General features: G+C 46.5%; 9 protein-coding genes across 9 annotated transcripts; 2 read left to right on the top strand and 7 right to left on the bottom strand.

The window, feature by feature from the left end:
- Positions 1 to 282: 282 nt before the first annotated feature.
- On the bottom strand, positions 283 to 1,837 carry AGABI2DRAFT_199007 (hypothetical protein). The gene is made up of 7 exons (XM_006457861.1): positions 1,652 to 1,837; positions 1,577 to 1,597; positions 1,424 to 1,524; positions 1,350 to 1,371; positions 1,193 to 1,293; positions 992 to 1,139; positions 283 to 927 (listed from the first exon to the last, which is right to left on the bottom strand). Exons 1-7 carry the CDS (start codon positions 1,713 to 1,715, stop codon positions 437 to 439), a joined length of 948 nt encoding a protein of 315 aa, XP_006457924.1. The 5' UTR covers positions 1,716 to 1,837; the 3' UTR covers positions 283 to 436.
- A 788-nt stretch (positions 1,838 to 2,625) lies between these two features.
- Positions 2,626 to 3,662, bottom strand: AGABI2DRAFT_190318 (hypothetical protein). Its single transcript, XM_006457860.1, has 4 exons — positions 3,559 to 3,662; positions 3,341 to 3,509; positions 3,173 to 3,284; positions 2,626 to 3,121 (listed from the first exon to the last, which is right to left on the bottom strand). The coding sequence occupies exons 1-4, from the start codon at positions 3,639 to 3,641 to the stop codon at positions 3,021 to 3,023; spliced, it is 465 nt and encodes a 154-aa protein (XP_006457923.1). The 5' UTR covers positions 3,642 to 3,662; the 3' UTR covers positions 2,626 to 3,020.
- Positions 3,663 to 4,141: 479 nt separating this feature from the next.
- Positions 4,142 to 6,439, bottom strand: AGABI2DRAFT_215957 (hypothetical protein). The gene is made up of 5 exons (XM_006457859.1): positions 6,349 to 6,439; positions 4,975 to 6,294; positions 4,681 to 4,922; positions 4,508 to 4,630; positions 4,142 to 4,460 (listed from the first exon to the last, which is right to left on the bottom strand). The coding sequence occupies exons 2-5, from the start codon at positions 6,179 to 6,181 to the stop codon at positions 4,242 to 4,244; spliced, it is 1,791 nt and encodes a 596-aa protein (XP_006457922.1). The 5' UTR covers positions 6,182 to 6,294; positions 6,349 to 6,439; the 3' UTR covers positions 4,142 to 4,241.
- Positions 6,440 to 6,867: 428 nt separating this feature from the next.
- On the top strand, positions 6,868 to 10,470 carry AGABI2DRAFT_183037 (hypothetical protein). The gene is made up of 19 exons (XM_006457858.1): positions 6,868 to 7,021; positions 7,074 to 7,099; positions 7,152 to 7,179; positions 7,239 to 7,248; positions 7,299 to 7,386; positions 7,436 to 7,454; positions 7,503 to 7,557; positions 7,614 to 7,679; positions 7,738 to 7,830; positions 7,882 to 8,081; positions 8,138 to 8,199; positions 8,253 to 8,396; positions 8,450 to 8,526; positions 8,575 to 8,640; positions 8,696 to 8,867; positions 8,919 to 9,050; positions 9,109 to 9,295; positions 9,350 to 9,489; positions 9,540 to 10,470. Exons 1-19 carry the CDS (start codon positions 6,993 to 6,995, stop codon positions 9,776 to 9,778), a joined length of 1,833 nt encoding a protein of 610 aa, XP_006457921.1. The 5' UTR covers positions 6,868 to 6,992; the 3' UTR covers positions 9,779 to 10,470.
- Positions 10,471 to 11,363: 893 nt separating this feature from the next.
- On the bottom strand, positions 11,364 to 14,166 carry AGABI2DRAFT_183035 (tryptophan synthase). The gene is made up of 12 exons (XM_006457857.1): positions 14,120 to 14,166; positions 13,900 to 14,064; positions 13,759 to 13,852; positions 13,571 to 13,709; positions 13,425 to 13,521; positions 12,793 to 13,376; positions 12,696 to 12,738; positions 12,464 to 12,646; positions 12,099 to 12,414; positions 11,777 to 12,037; positions 11,651 to 11,727; positions 11,364 to 11,592 (listed from the first exon to the last, which is right to left on the bottom strand). The coding sequence occupies exons 1-12, from the start codon at positions 14,159 to 14,161 to the stop codon at positions 11,494 to 11,496; spliced, it is 2,100 nt and encodes a 699-aa protein (XP_006457920.1). The 5' UTR covers positions 14,162 to 14,166; the 3' UTR covers positions 11,364 to 11,493.
- A 290-nt stretch (positions 14,167 to 14,456) lies between these two features.
- Positions 14,457 to 16,922, top strand: AGABI2DRAFT_63743 (hypothetical protein; the record flags this gene model as incomplete). Its single annotated transcript, XM_006457856.1, has 11 exons — positions 14,457 to 14,588; positions 14,796 to 14,879; positions 14,930 to 14,969; positions 15,021 to 15,154; positions 15,206 to 15,305; positions 15,360 to 15,470; positions 15,526 to 15,600; positions 15,736 to 16,004; positions 16,057 to 16,274; positions 16,518 to 16,686; positions 16,740 to 16,922. Coding segments are annotated over 11 exons (1,515 nt in total), but the record flags the coding sequence as incomplete, so codon positions are not given.
- Positions 16,923 to 17,162: 240 nt separating this feature from the next.
- AGABI2DRAFT_140940 (hypothetical protein) lies at positions 17,163 to 19,078 on the bottom strand (the record flags this gene model as incomplete). Its single annotated transcript, XM_006457855.1, has 4 exons — positions 17,163 to 17,407; positions 17,457 to 18,189; positions 18,241 to 18,998; positions 19,054 to 19,078. 4 exons carry the CDS (start codon positions 19,076 to 19,078, stop codon positions 17,163 to 17,165), a joined length of 1,761 nt encoding a protein of 586 aa, XP_006457918.1.
- A 375-nt stretch (positions 19,079 to 19,453) lies between these two features.
- On the bottom strand, positions 19,454 to 21,494 carry AGABI2DRAFT_198988 (hypothetical protein; the record flags this gene model as incomplete). Its single annotated transcript, XM_006457854.1, has 4 exons — positions 21,245 to 21,494; positions 20,949 to 21,196; positions 20,382 to 20,892; positions 19,454 to 20,327 (listed from the first exon to the last, which is right to left on the bottom strand). Exons 1-4 carry the CDS (start codon positions 21,310 to 21,312, stop codon positions 19,454 to 19,456), a joined length of 1,701 nt encoding a protein of 566 aa, XP_006457917.1. The 5' UTR covers positions 21,313 to 21,494.
- AGABI2DRAFT_190307 (hypothetical protein) lies at positions 21,452 to 22,708 on the bottom strand. Its single transcript, XM_006457853.1, has 5 exons — positions 22,479 to 22,708; positions 22,135 to 22,424; positions 21,950 to 22,051; positions 21,756 to 21,891; positions 21,452 to 21,706 (listed from the first exon to the last, which is right to left on the bottom strand). The coding sequence occupies exons 1-5, from the start codon at positions 22,687 to 22,689 to the stop codon at positions 21,552 to 21,554; spliced, it is 894 nt and encodes a 297-aa protein (XP_006457916.1). The 5' UTR covers positions 22,690 to 22,708; the 3' UTR covers positions 21,452 to 21,551.
- Positions 22,709 to 23,060: the final 352 nt, after the last annotated feature.

Here is a 23,060-nt window from a genome sequence, read left to right as displayed (position 1 = left end):
CATAGGGACACATCAGCATTATGGTACTTGAATAAATATACAAGCGAAACTTGGTCGCGAAAAGCTAGACTGCTATGGGGAAAACGTTCTTCCAGATTGCCGAGGTATTCGCAGATAAATCGATTGCATACGTGTATGTGTGAAATTACCGCTAGGCGTGCGATCATGGAGGTAATACTAAGGCATATAATTGTAACGTGGGTCATGGCCCACGATAATAGGAATGCGAGTTAGGGTCACATAACCCACAGGGAAGATAGGAGAAGAGATCTAGAGCATCAATACACACAGCAAAATTCGATTGTATAGTGATGGAGAGACTGGTAACGACAAATTAGTATACATACGGAGCTATAGGGATTCTAGACACAAGATGCGGAATATAAAATGATGGTTTCGCGGGAGCTTGAGCGGGTTTGCATAATATTGCATAAGTTCACACTGGGCGCTGAGAATGAGCACGATGCTTTGGAAGGAAGAGGGCGGCCATCGGATCTTTCTTGACGGAGACCATAGTTTTCATAGGACGACCATCAGGTGGTGAATTGGAAGGAGCTCCTAATCGTTTACACGGCGATTCTGGAACGGTCGTCTTTAGCGTCGTATTGGAAGGTGCGGACCCATGACGGGCTTGGCTCATTGGGGATGTGTTTGCGTTTGAAGGGAGTTGAGGTAATGATGTTGGTACCTTTGACGTTCTACTTGGTCCGCAAACAAGTCGTTTTTGGACAGTATTAACACAGACACGACTGGTTACAACAGACTTTGATTCTGGAATAATCGGGCTGGTGTCCTTGGCGAGAACGCGATACGATCTGCCATTTGCCATTGGGGGAATTGAGCGTGAATTATACATAGCCTTTTGGATTTTGGAGGCTTCGGATAGTGTTTTTTGGAGCAACGTTTTTGGTTGTGTAGGCGCTCCCCCTAATGACAGATAAAGAAATGAAAGAGTTAATGTTTGTAAAGATTACCCAGAGTCTGGACTTACATCCTCCAGATCTTGGACGTTTAGGGGGAGGGACACGGTCGGTGAGTTTGACTTCCCGCTCCTTCTTACGCTCTTCAGCCTCCAAACGTTGTGCTTTTAGTTTGGATCCTAGTCTCTCAAATCGGGATTCTTCCTCGCGTTTCAATATCTGAGAACAAAGCATTAGCACACCTCCGCCCTGGACGGTAAAGTGACATTTACCATATATCGCTCTCGCCATGATATTGGCTCCAACGAATCGTCGTCTAGGTATCTTCCTACAGCGGTGGGGTATTTCCGAATGCATAATTGCACCCAAAGTTCTATGAGAGAATTTTGATCAGATATTTTGAGAACCATTGGGTGGCCGATTTCCTACCAAGGGAGTCATCCTGTATGTGCTGTGGGAAAAAGTCAGGTCAAAGCGCAGATATTGAGTTTGGCGATGCGCACGGGGGAAGACTCTTCCAACTTCAAAAGTTGCTCTGCTGAGCATCTTTCTAGGATGGGTTTTACCAAGGAATAGCTCAGATTGTCACCGAGTGTCGTTATGGCTGGAAGTAGAGATCAGAATGCAACCCATCTCTGAGTTGAGTATCGACACACATTCCGCATATGAAGCTGCGGCTGTTATCGTCGGTCAGACTCGTTTGGACGGCGAAGGGACGGGGAGATGCGCACCCCTTTGGCATAGTTGGGTTAATGGCGGCACACGGCCGTTTATAGATGACTCGGAGTCGTTCATGGCAGGGAAAAGGCGCAGGCGGGTTTGTATCTGGGGGAAATGCGAGCGGAATGGAATGAAGAACGAGGGGAACGGGCGGCAAGACTGCACTGTCGATGACGGGAGATACTGGCACTAACAGCACACGTCTGATGATTCCGAAGTTGTCCATTTCAGGAAATCAATTCTATGTCTTGATCGCAATGGGCGACAATTAGCGAATGCCTTTGCTTAAATGACTAAGTAACACGTTCCAGTCTCACAGATGGAGCCTCTCAATTCTATAGCTATTGGAACGTGTCCCATGAAAGATAACGGAATCTAGCACATTGTGGATCCTGGCCGGGACCATTTCCGTATGCTACGCGATGACACTCGTTACACCGCGTGCTGATGTAGTCTGCTCCGATGCAATACTTAGAAGTCAATCAACTCCGTCTCTACATTCTATACCGCGTGTGCTCCATTCAGTGTAAGAAGTCATGGTCACGAAATTGGCGATATCTATTCCAGACGAGAGTGCTAACACTTAATGAGGAAAAGTGAATCAACCATTCGTGCTCTGGTTTGTTAGTCGCATTTCTATAAGCCCCATTATACGGTCCAAGTACCCTGAAATCGTGATTCTTGAGGAAAAAGAGTGTCCGAGGGGAAGTCCGATGAGATTGAGCATGTAAGGGAACATGATATATAGGTGCCTGTATCTGATCATTAGACACCATTTCTGGAGTTGGGAAGATATTCCCAAGCATTGGCGGTGGAAAGACAACGTATTGAAATTGATCCACAGATTCATACCAGATTTTTGGCTGTGTGTTCTGTGAGAGCAGCCAATCATCAAGGTAATAGCCGATCAGGTGGGACCATACTGCTGCAGGAGAGCTCACGCAATCTTTCGAAGTCACAAAAAAAGCTTTTGTGAAATAATCATACGTCGATTTGCGAGCAAGCTTTGAGTGATAAAGATTTCTCAGTAATAAGAGGCCATTTACTACTGGCCTCCGAGGACAATGGGTAGGATGGCATAGCACAGGACACGCAGCAGCCTTTGGATTGAGATTTCGAGTTCCGATCATCCGATGCATTTTCCGGAGTAAAGCCAAAAATACGGGAGCTATCTTGTTGAAGGGGCGACCAAATACGACGCGGCCGCGGTGATTCAAATAAGTGTCGACAGAAGGGTAAACAGAGTTATAGAACGAGTGTGAGATCCGACGCCAGTAGTCAACGTTTCAACCATGAAAGCTTGCACCTTCGAGGGAATACTATACACATTAGAGCCAAAAGTACACGTAAACGGATAGGCCCAGTCAAATTCGTGATTGACTAGTCCTCTTCGTCGGAAAGGTCTTGTTGTTGCTGTTCTTCGGCTTTCATTGCACCAACAATGTCATCAGATTCACCCTTTTGAGCAGCCAGACGCTGTCCTATCAATGACGTTAGAGGCCAACAAGAGTGCGAGGCTGCACGATGCATACGAATGAGAGTGTGGATGGCTTCCTGCGTTCTCCGTTCGAGTTTGGATAACTTTTTGTCCATCTCGCGTTTCAGATCCCAGTTTGGTCGCTTTGGGGCAATGTTAAAGACATCCTGGGCAAGAAACTGTTGAATCAAAGTGTTTTGCGGTAGAGGGTATCGCGACGTACAAGTTCTTGTGCCTGTCGTGCCTTGTCCTCCTGGATGATCTCTTCCGCTAATTCGGCCACGTCCTTTTCAACAGTATCCTGCATCTCTACGTCATCGTCCCTCGTGTGTTTCTTTATGGTCCGTGTTTCCGGGTCGAAGTTTCTCGGTTTGAACGCAGGTTCCGCAGAACTAAGGGAAGGATGAATAAAGTTGGACAAAAAGCCTCACACATACATACTCGTCAGTTGCTTCGCCTGTCTTCCGTTTCCGAAGAGCGGTCAGGCGCGTTTTACGCGCTTCGGACGCTGCAGCAAGAGACATGGTGTTAGGGTGACGGGAAATAGCCCCGGGCTCCTAATTCCCTTGTGAATTTCACAGGCTCTACGACCGGTCAAATTCACGTCCCAAATTTGCAGCTAATTTGCAGTTTCCTATTTAGCGCTAATTTGCTCGTGAAATTCAAAAACTAATATGTGCGAATTACATTATCAAGGTGAATTTGCAAATTAGCGGCAAATTAGCAGGGCAAATTAGCCCGTGCGAATTTCAATCACCTATTTCCCATCACTCTAAGCACAGCTAAATCATAAAACGATTAAAAAATGATGAAAGAAATTCTAAACCACCGGAAGCTTCGGGTACTGAGTGAAGACGTCTACATATATTGATACGACATCAGCCAACGTTTGACAGATCCGAGAGTAATTCTTCGCAGACGTCGTTCCAATTAAAATTTTACTCCAGATTGAACGAACCATAGACATCGACGCCCTCCCTCGGATACTATTTGCTATACATCACGTTGAGCATCATTGGAAACATTACCATGCTGATAAACTCGATTGCATAACTCGCTACGCATACAAATACGATATGATAAAGGCTTCGCGGAAACTATTCGTAACAATTTCCCGGCCGTACTTAACCCATCGCCAACGCGGCTTCCTCTTCATTCCACTTGAAACTGCGAAGATCATCGCGGTACTTGGATATTTGTGCTTCGGTGGGCTCCTGGTCACTGCGAAGGTAATGCATGGCACCAACGAATGGGCCAATTGGCTTAGTTGTCCAGGCAATCACTGATTTCAAACCGTGCCCAATAAAAAAGAAATCCCGATGCCATTCATCCGCAGGGAGGCGCTAGTAACACGTCAGAATATAACGGGGCATCGGCTTGTTATGCTTACAAATTTTAGAGGGAATCTAGCTGGTTTCGCGACACCGTTCCCAATCACGAGGTTGAAATACTTCAGCAGTTGGTAGTCTGTGGGGCTGGACGGCTCAACCCGCACAATTGAAGTTGATAGGTCCTAAGCACAGGTCAGTACAAAAAATAACATCAAAATGAAAATATAATCACCAGTCGGCAGACTATGGCGAGATAAAAAGGATCGTCATGCCTCCAATACCTGAAGTCAACATTGGAGAGTTGGGAGAGAAGACAGTCATCCACACCATCCCATTGCGTGTCCATCATTTCAACATGGAAGGTCGGGCTCAACAAGTTTGTGATTGATGCAGAGAGCCGCAATCTATTGTCTTCAGATTCCCAGGTCAAACCGGGGAGAGGATCATGCTTGTAATGCAAATGGGGATTCCACCCTGAAAATGCTATTTAAGGTCAATTTTCAGATCTCTCCAGACTCGGGCTTACCATCAAGAATGTGAAAGTGGGTGGCATTAACGTCCATCCAGTAGATCAACGACTGCAGAAAGATCGCTTGCGCCTTGTACTTCCCAATGACAAAATTTCCAGAACGGTGAGGATCGAGGAGGAAGTCTTGGAATGAGGCATGATAAAATCGTAGTTGGGATTTCGCGGCATCTTCTGGTTCCGGTATGCCCATGGCAGAGTAAAGTCCACGCATGGCCTTGTAAAATGCACGCTGGTCAAGTCGGAGAAAGTTGCAGACTGCCTGCGCTGAGTCGAGGCTATGCCACCGATCAAACATGGTTTGGTAGCACATATGCGACAGAATTTTCCTCGTCGTCTCAAACACGTCGGGGGGTATATCCTGAAGGATTCGAAAGTAGAGAAGATCAAGGGCCGCCAGAGGGTTCCTGGACACAACCCCTTGCGATCGACGCAAAAACGATAACAGAGAGTCGAGCTGAGAGATGGGATCAGCTTCCGTTGGACCACCAATGTAATTCAGACACGTCGACGCAAAAATAAAGAGCCCCGACACTGCATCAAGAAGCTCTTCAAGCTTGTCCTGCGGAGGCCAGTCTGCGGGTATCATGTCATTGTATGCCGCCTTGATTTTGACAAGTCTATCCTTGACGTATCGTTCCACATTCTCCCGACACTCTGTGTCGATGATAAGCTCCTCACGGCCACATTCTGACATTGGGGAGAATGCATTCTTGAGGTGTGCCTCGGGACGACTGAAGATAAGCCAACGAAGTGGGAGATCTGGATTCGTGCGAATGGCATCGGTGATCAATTCAAGAATCTCTCGCTGAGCATCCTCTCCTTTACACTCGTCAAGGCCATCCAGGATAACAACGATTGGCTTTCGAGGACGCTCGCGTTGGAGATTGGCGAAGGGTTCAACGATGAGTTTCCGAAATTGTACGGATGGAGAGTTTCGTAGCAGGATACGGTCTTTGGCCAAACGGTGCTCTATGAAATAACGATACTCAGGGACACTCCTAGCAAGCTCATATACAAGCGTCGGCACAACAGTTTCGAGCTTGTCGCGACCAGCGGTGCGGGAGAAAAAGTACGACGCTCCAAGAATCTCCTTCTCCTCGCAGGAATCAGCGAAGGACTGGGCAACGGCAGATTTCCCGGTACCGGCAGAACCACGGACCCAGAGCATTTTCCATCCATCGTACTCCTTCACAAGCCACCTCATGAGTCTTTCCCTGATCTTCAATCGCGTGTCGGGGTGGCACCTTGGTGGCGGATCTCGGGCGCTGGAGTCCTTCGTGGCATCGAGGCATGTATATGGTTCCAATAATTCGAAGACTGTCGGGACAAGTCAGCGCTTGGCTTGTGTGAGCAACACGACAGGATACGTACCCACTTGCCCGCTTGAAATGATAGTGTTGAAATAATTGATATTCTGTTCACTGGTGAATTGACCACCGTTGACAGTAAAATGACGCGCTTTGGAAAAGAAAGAGCCTATGATATTACATTAGCATGTTTGATAGCGATTTCATGTGTATTCTTGCCTATACCGATCTGCTGACCAGGACGAATCGCTGGAGATCGTGATCGTCGACTGAAAAGCCTGCGCCAATTCTTTGAACAATCAGCAATAGAGGGAGCGGGTAGGGGCATAGAGAATCAAGCAGCAGTGATGGGGGTGGTGAGGGGACGACAGAAAGGACAGGAACGAAGGAACGAGCCTTGAAACGCGTTCTCACAAGAATCCTACCACCTGTCATTCCACCGTCACAGCGCTTATTGTAGCAGTTTATGATGTTGAGGATTATCAAACCCTAGTGTTGCTGACTAAGCCAGCTGAATTTGGGAAACGCGTCTTTCGCGCTGAAAAAGTAACGCTTAACCTCGACGCGCGACCGGAAATGTTATGCGCATGGCGCAGAGCATATCTTCACGCTGAATTCTGCCAGTCACAGTACTGCCATGTACTCACATTTACGCGAAGACAGATACATTCTACACCCCCAAATCATGCCGCACCGAAGCATGTAGCGATGGAGAACTATCCCTGTGATGTGATACGGTATGTTGGATAACTTTTTCCCGTCCATTTCTGTCTGACTGTCCTGTCGCAGGAATTTCTCGATCATTGCTCACATAGGTGCCTATTTCGTGCTTGTCCTACAGCTCATGCTTAATAAATTAGAGCACAGACCACGGCAAATCGACATTAGCGGATCGGTTAGTGCCCACTCTTCACTTTTTCAACACCTTGTTCTTGACTCCTGAATTTCTATCAGACTTCTTGAGGTTTGTCTCTGCGTCTTTATCCGTCATCACCGTACTGAACGTCATCATAGTTGACTGGCACTATTGAGAAGAAAAAGATTGGGAGAAATTTACAAGTCTTGGATAAATTGAAAGTCGAACGTGAACGGGGTATCACAGGTATGTCGCCCACCTTCCTTCGCAAAAATATTATTCACAGAGTCACAAGTCAAGGCACAAACTGCTAGGTACTCATTTCTTATAAGAATAAGTCACCCATACTTAAATCACTGAAGCATGCTGCATACCCATGAAGGACGCAAGCATCTCCTCAACTTGATTGATACTCCGGTAAAGCATATTCTCCAAGTGGTTGAAGTGATGTCCATATTCGAACTTTGTCTTAGGGTCATGTTGATTTTGCTTGGGAAGTTTCGCGATCGTTAGCTGCTTGTGAAGGCGCTCTTCTCTTAGTACGTCGGCTCTATCGATTACTTGGTGAAACTGTAATAATTTGTTTGTCCAACATAGGTGGATGCTAGTCAAGGAGTGCAGGCGCAATCACTGTCAGTATTCCATAGTGCCAAAGAACGAGGATTAAAAATCATACCCATTCTGAACAAGGTCGGACCACGCCGTCCTAACATTCACAGTAACTTACTTGTCGAGCTTCAGATAGACCTGCCCGCAGCGCAGCCCGAACGGATAGCCGCTCAAATCGAAACAATATTCGGATTAGATCCTTCTGAGATTATCAAGATCTCAGCAAAGACTGGTTTGAATGCTGAGGCGGTCCTCGCCGCTATTGTGGAGCGAATACCACCACCTAGGGGTTCACAAACGGAGCCGCTCAAAGCCTTCTTATTTGATTCGCAGTAAGTTTAATGTAATATCCGTAGCCTTACGTTTTTTCCGACTGAAAACCCATCAGTTTCGACACGTATAGAGGAGTCATTTCGCTAATTAACCTTCAACACGGTGTTTTACGGAAAGGTAAATAATTCGAGCCAATGATTATAGCAAATATATGCTCAACCACCAGTCAGGCGATAAAATAGCCTCCTGCCATACCAGAAAAAAGTATGAAATCACAGAAGTCGGTATAATGCATCCGGAAGAAACTCCCATTCAAGCTCTTTATCCTGGTCAAGTCGGATATATCGCCTGCAATATGAAGCAATCATCAGAAGGTGTGCTAAGGTCACCACTTGTGTCATTCATATATTGAAACGAGGGATTTAAGCTCACATTGGTGACACACTTCATCGTGTTGGTGCTCCTGTGGACCCAATGCCCGGGTTCAAGCCCGCGAAAGCTATGGTGGGCAGTGCCCATATAATTTGTTTTTGCTATATTAACACATCACAGGTCTTTGCTGGTGTATTTCCCATCGATAATAATGATTTCCCAAAGTTAGAGGAATCGATTAACCGCGTAAGCATATCAGCTATGCCTCATTGATTGAAGTACTCAAAATGACCTGTTGTAGCTGGCGCTGAATGACCGGAGTATCACTGTATCGAGAGAGTCTTCCACTGCGCTTGGTCAAGGATGTCGGCTCGGCTTTCTCGGTACCCTACATATGGACGTGTTCCGCCAGCGATTGGAAGACGAGTATGATGCCAATATAATCATCACCGCCCCTACGGTGCCATATAAAGGTTGGACCTAAAATGTCGACGGCACACAACGCCCTAACAAGTCCGTTCTAGTCATTTATTCTCGTGACGACAAAGAGGTCCTAGTTAGCAACCCAACCGACTTTCCCGATGTTAACGATTCGACGCTCAGAGTCAAGGAAGTCCAAGAGCCGATAGTCAAAGCGTCAATTATAGTTCCCGAGGGTTAGTACACAATCCTTACCTCGCTTTGGCTTTCCAGCTGATATACCAACCCACCTAGAATACTTCGGAGAAATGATGGACCTTTGCTTTTCACGACGAGGCGAAGATCTGGACCATAAATACCTCGATTCCGGCACCGCGTCTTCCTCGCGTATAATGCTTACATGTACATTACCTCTAAGTGAAATCGTGACCGATTTCTTCAATCAATTGAAGAGTCGAAGTTCAGGCTTCGCTAGTTTCGAGTGAGTTCCGGAGGCGTATCTCATTTATCTTTGCCTTACTGGTTTTTTTCCTAGCTACGAGGATGCGGGATATAAGAAGAGTGACCTGGGCAAGATGACCTTCTTATTGAATGGTAAACCAGTTGATGCACTGGCTCTTATCATTCATAGGTCAGCTCAGGAGATAATTGGAAGGCAATGGGTGAAGAAACTTCGTAAATCTTCGTGGTCTCATTTCTTCCTCATTTACTAACACCAAGTTTAGATAAAGTCATCCCTCGACAATTGTTTGAGGTCCCTATTCAAGCGGCTGTTGGAAAGAAAGTCATTGCTCGGGAAACGTTGAAGGCCCTTCGAGCAGACGTTACAGCGGGTCTGTATGGGGGACACTATGAACGTAAACTAAAACATCTCGAAAACCAGAAAGAGGGCAAACGCCAAATGAAGAAACTAGGAAAAGTAGATCTACCTCAAGAAGCGTTCTTCGACATCCTTAGAAAGTAATACGTGAGTGTGTCAACCCATCGATGCCCAAATATTACAAGCTGATAGCAATGCGAAAGCTTATATGTGCAATTAATCTAATCTATAGCTCAATATCTTCATCGTCATATGCTTCCTTCAACAAGCTAGAACTTATATTAGACATGGAGTCAGAAGTATTTTGACTGGAAAACTTGCCGATATATTGACGTTGGCGGATGGTCACCACTGAAAAATTATCAGTACACGTACAGGCTCGTCTTTAATCCCCCTTTACTCACTCGTTCGTGATATACGCGTCGATAAGCTCTGGACGCACATAATCAAAATATGGATTCACTACATCCACCTTGTCCACTAATTGCCCCTCTTCAAACCCTAACACTTCATTCGGATCCCCGAAATCCAATGCTCCATACTCGTGGTATAAATTCCAACGAGGGGTTATTTTGAATTGACCAGCACATACTACCACTGGGGTACTGTGTGCCCGCGCTGCAGTTGCAGCGATTTGTGACCCGCTGATGGCGAACATCCCACCATTGGCGAGGATAGCATGCGTGCCAAGTATTATTTTGTTGACTCGTGACATGAGAGCAAAGATTGACGAGTCTGGGACGAGGAACGTGGATATTCCGGCTGAAGCAAGTGATCTTGACATGGCTCGACCTTCGTATGATGGCGCAGTTTCTGCTACTATGACTGTGAAATTTGAGTGATGTGCAGCCGATTTGAGAAATGCTTCAACTGTCTTCGACATGCCAAGCGTTAGGACGATCTCACTTTGTCAAGAATCAGCATGCCTAATTGCAAGCTCTACATGAGATACGCACTCTGAATGAATATGATCTTTAGCATTTTTCGAGACATTGTCATACACTGTTTCCAACTCGTCTAAAACGTCCTGTAGGGCTTCCATTAGGACCGGTTTCAAGCCCTTCGCAAAGGAATCCGGGTCGTCGGGGTCATTTTCCTTCAGTGTCCCCCGATTCTCAGATTTCGGTGCAGCAGTAAACTGTTTCCTCGGTCGACCTAGAAGTACGAATTTTGCGATCGAAAACTGGCCCTTTGCGGCATCACTCTCTAGGCCCTGGGTCGCGGTTTGATATTCTTCTCTGAAATGATGGAGAACTTTGAGTACAGTGTTTCCGACTGACTGCTCTGATGTTAAACGTATCTGATCATTACATATTCTGTTTTAGAAATCGGAAATACACGCCTTTTGGTTGGGCTTCGATAAGTTTGTGTCCGACACTTTTGATGATATCTACGAGTTGCTCAAAGTTCGCGAAACGCGCCTTTGTGATAACTTGTCGCAATACGAGGAGTGTCTCGAGGGCTGTCGTCCGCGACCCCACAATTTGTCTATATAGGACGAGCAAGAGGGGAAGCGCCCAGGGTCAAACCCATATATATCGGCGAGTGCAAGGAAAGACAAACTGACCGACGCCTGAGCTTAGACGCAAATACCTCTACCGTCCTAGCATACGGCACTCCACGCTCTTGGGACATAATTAACCAGTTGGGTAATCGAATTTATGAGCGTATGTTTTGATCGGATGATATCTCGAGATTTGGAAGCTAGGGTTGGCAGTCGAGTCATAAGTAGAGGAATCTTATCGTTCCGAAATAGGTATATAACACAGCCACTGGCTCCTAGCGTCAAGCAGTACAACACATTTACAAAACTGAGGTGATACATTTTTTGAGTGTAATAAGTCATTAAAGATCTAGTCTCAGGAGCGGGAAGCGACATGCCAGTCGAGGGTATCGGCCCACTTCGGAAGAAGGTCGGAAATCTGTTCAACATCTTTATCACCACGGCCAGATAGACACTGGGACAGCACGCGTCAGAATTCTCAGCACCTCAAACATGGGGTATCAAGTACTCACCACAACAATATCCTGGTCTTTAGGAAGCGTTTTAGCGATATTTACAGCTTCCCAGATTGCATGCGACGATTCCAATGCTAAGGAACGGTCAGAATTGTGGTAAACTCAGTAGAACAATTTCGTTACCAGGTATAATACCCTCTTTTTGGGTCAGCATCCTAAAACCGCGGAGGGCTTGTTCATCAGTAGCCACAACATAATCTGCACGACCTGAATCCTTCAGCCAGGCGTGTTCTGGCCCGACACCGGGGTAATCGAGACCAGCGCTGATCGAATGCGTTTCGATTATCTGACCATCCTTGTCCTGAAGGATGTACGTTCTAACACCGTGTAGGACACCCGGCTGACCTTGAGATAACGTTGCACTATGCTTGATACCGTCAATACCTTAAAGAGAGAGGGTGAAATGTCAGAACGGAAATTTGGTAGTATAAAGAGCATATCAAACCTTCTCCACCGGCTTCGACACCGACCAGGCGGACACTCTTGTCAGGAATGAAATCATAGAATGTTCCAATTGCATTGCTACCACCGCCGACACATGCAACAACAACATCTGGAAGTTTTCCGCGAACCTCCTTGAGTTGTTGTTTGATCTCTTGGCTGATCACCTTCTGGAAATCACGAACAATTGTGGGGAATGGATGAGGTCCGATAGCAGAACCAACAAGGTAGTGTGTAGTTGATAGATTGGTTACCCAGTCACGAAGTGCTTCATTCACAGCGTCCTTCAGTGTACAAGATCCTGAGTTCACAGGAATGACCTGTAATGGACGTTTGTCAAAGTTGGGGAATTTTAGCAATGCTCCCCACCTTTCCGCCAAGCATCTCGATACGGAAGACATTAAGGGCTTGTCTGCGAACATCTTCAGAACCCATATAGATAATGCACTCCAGACCAAACTTCGCACAAACGGTGGCAGTTGCAACACCATGTTGCCCTGCACCAGTCTCAGCGATAATACGTTTTTTCCCCAAGCGCCGCGCAAGGAGAATCTATGGACGCTGTTAGTTACTTGTCAATCAACGAACGTGAAAACAGTACTTGTCCAATTGCATTATTGATCTTGTGCGAACCTGTGTGATTGCTGAAATGATACATCAATCCAAGGAGAAGAAAAGAAACAACCATGACGACTGACAGATCTTCTCGTTTAAGCCAAATATTGGCACCTCCAGCTTCTTTAGTCAGATTTTCGGCAAAATATAAATTAGAAGGTCGGTTGATATAACCAAAGTGACTACGGAACTCTTTCCAAAATTCGGGATCTTTCATGGCAGTTTTATGCGCTTCTTCAAGCTCTGCTAGGCAATCCACGAGGGCTTCGGGTACATATTGGCCACCAAACTGACCAAAGCGTGGAGGTAGAACTTCTTGGTCGATGGTGATAGGCTTGTTACCGTTCGGGCTGGCGTCTGTAGTGCGAGGCGACGTGGCAAGGGGAGAGCGGACGTGAGCTGGTTCACCTTTTCCTGAGACTCGGCGACAATATGCCTCGACGTTTTGTGCGATTTCAGCAGGACTTGAACTACTGATGACATTCACGAGCCGACTCCCGATCACCACACCGTCTGCCCCGGCATCAGCTACGTAGTTGAAATGATCTCGAGTTGCGACACCGAATCCGACGGCGAGTGGGACAGAAGTAAATTCACGAATGCGAGCAAGAATATCAGGGAGCTCCAAATTCAGTTTGCCGGAGTCGGAGGACCCCGTAGTCCCCATCTACTTCATAATCAGTTCTAGTTCTGTAGCTGAGAAGACATGAACTACCTTTGAAACGACATAGATGAACGTGTCAGCTATAGACGTCAAAAATTTGATGCGATTGAGTGTAGTGGATGGCGCTATAAGCGGCACATAGGAGAGTCTAAGGAACAGTCAAGACCTGAGGTTCCTTGACTGCGAGGAATACGAACTGAGCCCTAGCACACTTCTCCCGGAAAGCGATAGCTTCTTCGGGCGGGAGGTCCACCATGATGAATCCGTTTGCTCCTGCTTCCGCAGCGTCCTGGATAGCTTTGTCTTCGCCATAAGCAAGCAGAGGATTATAGTAGCCTGAGTATTGCGTTAGTGAAACCCAATAGTCTTTATATAGGAGATGTACCCATGAGAAGGACAGGTGCGACAAGGCCTTTACTACGAGCGGTTTTGAGATGGCCCAACACAGTCGTATAGTCTATTCCATTTTTCAAGGCAATCTAAGTCCTTGTGAATACGTGCAACCACGTAAATAGGAAGAACATACGGTATTTGATTCTTGAATGACAGGTCCGTCTGCGATAGGATCAGAAAATGGCATTCCGAGCTCTATAATGTCTGCCCCTCCGGCCTGCATTCCAAGTAGAATTGATGGAGTGTCATCCCGAGTGGGATAGCCTGCAGTGACAAACGTTACAAGGGCTGGGGATCCCTATAACTGTGTTAGACGAACAGACCTTTGACGAAAAGGAATACTTTTGACGAACCTGAGCTTTCTTGTCCTGGAAAACTTTTTTAATGGCATCCATGAATGTGAATTGGGGGGAAGAAATGAGTGATGAGAGTGTTGACTCACGGCCTTTTCAATTATCTCAATACAATCTGTATGAACCCGAAATTTGACCGATTGATCTCGATCAGCGATCAAAATCTGATCTCCACGAACCTCAACAGGGCCGGGTACTCGACTGTCTTCATCACCTCAACTGCCGTCTGCGATATCAATGGACGGTCCTCAACTCGCGGATGAATCCAGGGTGCTCGTCATTTACACAGGCGCGGCTCTCATCTTCCGGCATCTCATCACATCTGACATAGCCTGAAGGCGGCACCATTGGAATGCTCGTTGGACAACAAGGATACGTACCGGAACCATACTATCTGACGGAAACACTTCGAAGCCAAAACCGCTTCCATGACCCGTTACAGGATTCTCTGTTCTCTAATTCCGGTACTGTGCAGGGGTTCAGAGAATGGAGCGGGGGAAGTGGAAGGTCAAGCCCTGCACCTTCGCTAACGCAAACCACCGCACCTCAGGTAGCTCACTCAACACTCCTCGTGCGATCAACGCGTCCGATAGGCGATGCATCCTTGATTCTACTCAACGAACATGTCTTCAGGAATCGACCGAGATGCATCAAAGTTGCCGACAACGTCTACGAGGCACTCTTGCCTAGTCTCGTCACGCCTCGGAGTAAAGTTCCTGGTGGAACGACCAGCAAATCCATTCGATATGCCATCCTTGAAGTGAGCTTTCTTACTACAAAAGTCAATCATAATTCTAATCTTCACTCCAGTGGGATCCATTACTGGACAGTAGCAATATAGACATCCAAGGTTCCGTTGCATGTATCTCAGATCGATGTAGTGCTGATGCTTGGATTTAAGACTGGATTCGTCTCGCAACCGAGATCGAGTTGAACTACAGCTTCGATGCTTTCGTTATTCTACATGGAACTGATACCATGTCTTACACATCAAGTGCTTTGAGTTTTTTGTTAGAAGACCTTGGAAAAACAGTGGTACGTTCAAACCTTCTTGGGACATAATAATGAGTCGACATAGCATTCTAGGTCATCACCGGAGCACAAATACCTATGTCACAACTTCGGAATGATGCTGTAGATAACCTGATGGGCGCTCTCACAATCGCCGGACATTTTATCATTCCAGGTATGGCAAACAGAGCATTTGATTAGACCAATTCACGACTTTTCCGGTTGACAGAATGTTGCCTATACTTCAACCACACGTTGTACCGTGGAAACCGGGCAACAAAAATGTCATCTTATGACCTAGCAGCTTTTGAAAGCCCGAACTTTGAACCCCTTGTGAAAGGTGTGTCTTAATACAGTCGTTTTCCCATTGGACATTTCTCATCTAGGTCAATAAGTCGGCATCGATATTGACGTCAACTGGGATCATGTCATTCGCCAAACCAGCCTGCGGAAATTTAGAGCCCACAAAGGTCTGTTCTATTGCTCTACAGCCAAGTTTGAATTAGTGATATATGGAAAACAGAGATGTGCCCTTATGTCGGTGAGTTTAACATACCTCAGTTGCTGTATCGCTTTCTTTTCCCGGTGACTGATGATTATTCCAGCAACACTGCGTCTATTTCCGGGTATTGGAGGCGCGACTATTAAAGCATTCTGCAGCCATCCGATCCGTGGCGTGGTTCTTGAAACCTTCGGCGCGGGCAACGCACCACAACGCCCTGATCTTATCGAAGCGCTGAAAGAAGCCTGCGACAGAGGTGTCGTCGTAGTAGCCATATCACAATGCGTCAAAGGCTCCGTCTCAGATGCATATGAGACCGCTCGAACACTTCGGCAAGTTGGTGTAGTGCCTGGGAATGATATGACACCCGAGGTATTGGCTCATGGATCTAACCTCCCTCACGTTACTCAACGACCTTTGAAAGTGTGCGTTGTCGAAGCTCAGCTATCTGCTCTCTAAATCCGACTTAACACTCGACCAAGTCCGAGATCTCATTGGTAAACCATTACGAGGCGAATTGACTAGCCATTCGGTACCAGCTCCCAGTCAGGATACAAAAGGCAAACCCGCCGCTACCTTGGACTCGAATATAGAAACAATCCACACTGTCCTCTCACAATTCGTCCGCCTTGCCCGACCACCGTCTTTTGTTCCCGGGATCAAGATATCTTCCGATGCACTCGCTACCGCAACAGGAGCTCAAAGCACTGCTGCGCCGTGGACGTGGACTGCTGCCGAGGCATCCGCAACCGAATATGTACTCCTACCGTTCTTAGTCCACTACGCGTCGGCGAAGAACGATTTGGAAAGCCTGCGATATTGCATTGAAATCGAACGGCAGTTTACAACCAATCCCGGTGAATCTCCCCGTATAGGGACGGTGAGGTCCGGGAATATCGCAGGTGGTATTGTCAATTGCTTGGATGCTGGTTCTGGGAGGTCACCTTTACATGTGTCGGCGCTGAATGGGCATATGCAGATTGTTACACTTTTGTTGCAATCAGGCGCTTTGGTTCATATGAGAGACACGCTCGGACACACAGCGTTATATTATGTACGTTTGATGTCCGATCCCACCGCCATAATCGTGTTCAATCTTCTTCTAAGGCTGCGAGACACGGGCATCTTGACGTCGTTGATATGCTTCTTCAAGCCGGATCTATCCTTGGTGGGTTTGATACCGAATTTGCCAAGCTGGGGTTTAAAAACGCTCGTCGTATGGGGGACAAGACCATGTTGAAGGTCTGGGCAAGGGTGGGCATTAAAAAGCCTGTGCTTGACAAGGAATAATAGATACGTGGAGACATTCAGATATACCTCTCTTATAACCAAAGTATAAGCGGAAGGTGGTTTAGGACGAAGGATAGATGTTATATAATAAACAATGGGTAATGATAGTACACACCAAGCATTGAATCGAAGCCAACTAATAATGCACTATGAATGAGATTAGAAATTAGGATGCCAAGAATACTCAAAATCGCGCTATACACCAGATATGAACGTGAAAACAAAGAAAGAGGGAAAACATTAGTCTGAAATCATTTCATCACCATCGTCATTTGAATCCTTCACAACGTCCTCAAGAGCAGTATAAAGTGACCGTAGGAATAATGCCATTTGATTTCTCTCAAACTGGAATGCAGTATTCAAGAACGTCAACTTTTCAACGAATGCTGGTGGTAATGTCTCGAGAGACGTCGGGGTATACTGGACCCAATCCGTTGTTTTGCCATCGGAATCGTTTTCGTAAGACCGAAGCAAAAAGCTGAGACCTGTACAATACGTCAAGAATGGCCGAGATTACGGAGAGCGGAAGCGTACTTTGTGTCGATGGGGCAACGGAATCGGATTCATCAGTGTGCGTATAGAAGCATGAGAAATGCCACTCCTCCTTTTTCTGAGGATCGGGTGAAGGTTGCGATCGGATGTTCAGGATGATAATGTTAGTTAGGTCCTCGTATAGTTTAATGGCTTCTGCAAGTTTTGGATCTTCTGCTGAATTACCAGACCGAGGTGTATGTTGAGGTTGTCGTGATGCTTGTTTTGATAGTGTGTTTGCTCGTTCAATTTCGGCCTTCAGTTCCAATCCAAGTTGCTTCTCTGTGAAGATAGAATACAGTGAAGATTTGGCCGCTATTGGGAAGTGAACTACCCTACCAGTGTTCCTCAGTTCGTTGATGACCTGGTCTTTGGCAGATGACTCTTTCAGAGCGTCCTCGAGTCGACTCTTTAATCCAACATTTTCTTTTTCAAGACCCTGCCTTTCTTCCTCTGCATCCTGGCGAGTGATGAGATGCAATATTGAAGATTTCCCTGACCCAGCTAGCGGCTGTTTTGTCGTCAGCTGCTCAGTCAGCGCCTTATTTACTTCTTCCGCAGCTATACGAGATGTCAAGTTAGTTCCTTCAGGCACGCGATGTCGAGGAACGTTCGCACCCCGTATTTTAGCCTCGTATTGCTCTTGCAGCCTCTGCAGGAGCACTTCTGGCTCTGTATGCCGAATTCTGAGTGCTTCTTCGAGCTGTTTCGACAAGGCTTTATTCTCTTCCTCCAGCTAACGCTTCCGGTAAGGTTCAGGAACAAATTCAAAGTTTGTGTTGCTCACCCGACTAATCTTCTCCTTGAGCCTCGCAACCTCTGCATCCTTCGCACTCGCATTTACATTCACCGAGTCCGGTGCCCCAATCTTGTCAATCAAAGTCACAACACCACCTTGACCATTCAAAATCTCGTCCAATTCCGTAGAACCTCCTGCTTTCTTCTTGACCCTCTTCCCACCAGTCCCATTCATTCTGCTTGCTTTCGCATTCGTAGTCGGTGGTATCGGTGGGGCATCTATGTGAATGATGTCCACTTCTTCATCCTCATCCTCATCACTACCTCGTACCTCCAGGACCTTCTTCGAGGATTTCGACGGTGCCTGTCTTCGTGGTTTCGTCTGTGTCCGTCCAGCACCAGCAGTCCGAGGTTTGGGCTTCCCATTCACCACTTTTTCGATTTGAGCTCGTGCTTCGTCCTCATCACTAGACTCCACGACTGCATCTCCAACTCTTCCTTTGTCCTCTCTCACCTCTTGTTCGTCACCAGCCTCAATTGCTTCAATTTCGTCTTCACTTTGCTCCACCACCTCTTCCTCCTTTTGTCGTTTCGAAATTCTGCCCCTTTGTTCCACTACCTCTTCCTCTCCTTGATTTTTTCGCTTTGGTTGTCTGCCTGTAGCATTTCTAATGGCAGGCTGCTTAGATGGTCCAGCTTCCCGATCACTAGCCACTGTCTTCGTCTTATTCTGCTTCGCTGCTGGCTGTCGGGTTCTAGTTTTCGACTTCGCGACTGGATATTCGGGTGTTATAGGTCCATAGCCACCTGGCAATAAGATATAAACCTGATATAAATGAGAGCGAAAAAGAATAAAACATACCAAACTCGACGGAATCGTCGGACATGTGGGAAGGACGCAGATAAGGTGTGTACCCAACCGAAGTTTACGTCCGCGACGGCCGCGAGGCACGTGACTTTAATCCCAATTCGACGCGACGCGCTTCCTTGTCGTGTTTTTCTTCCTTGTTCGGCTAAGAGCGACGATGAAAACGTATATTATATGACAAAGATGCAAAGTATACAGGTACAAGTGCAAAAAAGGGGACGATATTAGTAAGAAACATCAACAACGAAATAATCTAAATTACACAATTACGACGGAGTGTATGGGAATATCGAAAAAATGTGATGTCTAAAGCCAAAGTGGACGTGAACGAACGTGATACATGAGTAGAAACGGAAAATGAGGGTGCGGTTCAATGGTCAATCGAATAGCTCAGCTACGTGGCACAAGCTTCCAATAATGGTGTCGTTTCTTCATCTTCCGCCTCTGACACATTATCCATCTCAACAGGTCGAGAAGCATCAATATCTTTCATGCGAGCAATATTCTCTTCTAGAGCAACGTTCCCCACTTCCAGTATCGACATTCGACGGGTTGAGTAGTGTCCAGCACCATCACTCTCGTCGTCGGTATGCGGAGGTGTATACAGTGGTAAAGGTACAGAATAATCGACCCTTTCTTGTCCGTTCGAGTGATAGAGTTGTGAATAAACTGGTAGCGTCCACGCATAAGGTTCAACGACAGGTAGACTTGGGGCGTTAGTACTTTGCACAACGTTGGCACGGGATACGGATGGAAGGAGCGGCGGTTGAGGAGGTGGGGGAGCCGATTTCCCTAAAGTCAAAGGAATAGTGAATTTCAATTTCTCCTGCGCGACATCTTGAGAGTCTGGGAATGTATATGCACAGGTAACGGAAACGACCAGTTCGTGATGCACCACGAACAGAGGAGTGGAGCCAGAGGGTCGAATGACTTTGGGGATCTCCCAATCATTGTGAGTTTCGGCTGGCCTAGCCAAGGGGAAAGTCATCTCCATTATCTTCCAATCGGTAGCATAGCTGGGTAAACCCGTGGCATCCTCCGGAGAAGTGCATGTTTGTTCGTCTCTGGGCTTGAATTGACCACTCTCTTTCGATGACAGAAGAGAGAACGTCCTGATTGCTGAATGACAGCGTTCAGGCAACGAGGGCAGCACGTTGATCTCGTAAATTGCACCAATCGCGGAAGGGTTCAACAACATCGTGTTAGGATGCTGCTGCTCTTCTGGCGGAAGAGGACATCTAGTTAAATAATTCCTCGAAGGTTGCGATCTATCGAACATGAGTATTAGTCGAAAGTAAATCCAATATGTCCAATACACATACCTGCATATCTCGACCTGGTTAGGAGTAAGAGAAATATCTAATACCCGGAGGCGTTTACGCTCTTCTTCTTCCAATTCATTCGTTTTCATTTCCAATGACACTGTCATCTCGGTTTGACACATATCAACATATTCCGGCAAAGATAGCACGACTTGAATGTTCTCAAGCACGTCCGATGGGAATTTTCTCTGTTCCTGGGCGCCATCTTGCACTGGCGGCCTCAGGTTGCTTACTTGATAGCGAATATTACCAACAGCACAATCACCAAGAGCTGGTGGAGCGGCAAATCTCTCTATCTCAACAGCTCTTCGGGCAGAAACTGTCTTTGTGTTCGACAAAAAAGTTACGCAAAGGGTCGAAAAACCCCAAGGTTTGTTCCTGTTTCCATCCAAATCAAGAAGTTTTGCTGTGGCGTAGAGTCCATAAGTAACGCCAAGTTGTTCACGACCGAGGCTTGACGTTGCTGGCAACCACCCTGGAATAGTTATGTCAAAAATGATGTTCCAAACGCCTAGGTGAAGAATGAAATCAATTCAGTGACACGTTGACGACGCTAGTCGGACGTACACGTTGCTTCCGAATCTTCTTGGCCTTCATTACTCAATTCGAGTGGATCTTCTGAAGAAACAAGCCCGCGGGTTACCGAACAGAGTCGAACAGCGGAATAACCAATGATGGGAGTGAATATTTCAGTCTGACCATCGAATGTCAACGAAAGGGATTGCAATAAATATCGGGCAGTCCGTCTGCGACTGAAGAAGGAAGAGGATGGTGAAAGGGAAATAGAGATATAACCGGACAGCGAATATGCAGAACTAGATACCTCATTAGTACTTGACATGGCCGCAGTGATGAAAACTCACGTTACTTTAGGCTCACCATACATGTCAAGCCGGTCAGTGGATGGATGTATGGAGAGGGAAACCGACATGGTGGGGAATGGTAAGGGGTTAAGGATACGGTAACAAAGGGTTATATAGCAAATATAATTAATAAAAGCAAGAACAAGGACCGGAATGGCTACAAAAGGAGACCCAGGTGGCGAACGGGCGCTTAAGGGGAGACGCGCCTTGCGGATCGACAAGGATCTATAAACGAAGGTAAGCTAGTCTATTATCTATTTTTGGATATCCTTTGTCGCACAGTTCCACCCCATTTGTTCTTTCTTCGTCAAGCAAATACATTGGCTACTGCCAGCTCGTCCTCTGCTAGCCGGCGCATATCTTTTCGCTTTTCTTGCTCCACCTGTGCATCCTTCCGGTAGTTGTACTTGTCCCCCTTCTCCCGTCGTTGAAGCGAGCGCACAGCAGCGGGCGATATGAATTCTGATTAATGTTGAGCCGCCATCATATTTCAGAAGAGAAGGTCACCCACCAGGGTTGGAATACACGGTGGCACCATGAAATGCACCTTCGAAGATTCGGATAGGTGTCAATACAAATCGCGGACCGATTTCCACTAGGGACATCTGTGGAGGACCGCTGGGTTGAAGTGGATCTTTCTCAATAATCTATGACGGTGTGCATGGAATGAAAATACGTTATCTGAAGAACAATAAGAATGCGGACCTGGAAGTTCCGGAACCAAATCTTCGAATCAAGGAGGGAAAACGTGAGGATATGGTCAACAAACGGTTTTGCTTTTCGGGCTGTTGCCGGTACACCAAAAATCTACCAAAGACAATTATCCCATTGTTGTTAGATGGGGAAAGTCCGGAATCGGAAAACAAAGAATAATCACAAGCACGACTTACATGTGTGAAAAGTTCTTTTACCAAACGTCCCCATTCAGTGTCGTCAAAGGCGCTGTCGAAACTGACTAGTCCCCGGCTCCCTTTCAAACAGTTTCCTGTCATTTTTAACTCGTCCATTGTGTGCACGTTTTGGACATGCATCTTCACACTCGGCCCGTTCGGTGTTTTTGCCGCCCACAAATACAAATCTTCATGTCGCCGTGCCTCGAAATATAACGTATTGTTGCAATTATTGAGGTCAGCAAGCTCCGGTAAAAGATGCAGATGATTTTTTGAATCGAGTTTCGAGTCTAAGGCTCCAAGATTAGTACCATCCCAGTGGTCATAAAAACGTAAACACGCACCCCTCTTGACATGCGGTAACAGAACCTCCAAATCATTCATAAGGTGCCTCATCCGATGTGTAATACCTCTCGACGACAACAACAAAACTCTCTGCTTGTTCTTCAGTCTTTTGGCGGCGGGTGGATCTTGATCTACGTCCATATCATCGGCCTTTCTTTTCCCTTTCGAGCTTGCGGCGTTAGCCTTTTGGACCTTCAGTACCGAGGCCATATCTATGCAGGTAAGTGCTAGATGGAAGTTTGCTGCAAGTATATTGACTGCACTAACTGCACACAAAAATTGATTACATAATCACATTACCATTTCCGAGGTCGAGCACAACTAGCCATGTACTAGGAGCGAAGCAATTTGGGACAATTTAACTAAAGAACAACAACGTCGAGTCAAACCATTGAAACAAACGTCCCGGCGGAGGGTGAGAATTGCAAACAAAGTAACAAGACAACGGACGTAGATGAACAACTATCAACACACGACGACACGGTCAATCGGGTGCTACATGCTACAGTGAGGTCAACGCCACGACATGCAAGAATAACAGCAAAGCCTTTTCCTCTCTCCATTTGGTCGCTCAAATGTAA

Source organism: Agaricus bisporus (assembly GCF_000300575.1).
Source record: "Agaricus bisporus var. bisporus H97 unplaced genomic scaffold AGABI2scaffold_2, whole genome shotgun sequence".
Taxonomy (NCBI): Eukaryota; Fungi; Basidiomycota; class Agaricomycetes; order Agaricales; family Agaricaceae; genus Agaricus; species Agaricus bisporus.
This window is presented reverse-complemented; position numbering and strand designations above follow the sequence as displayed.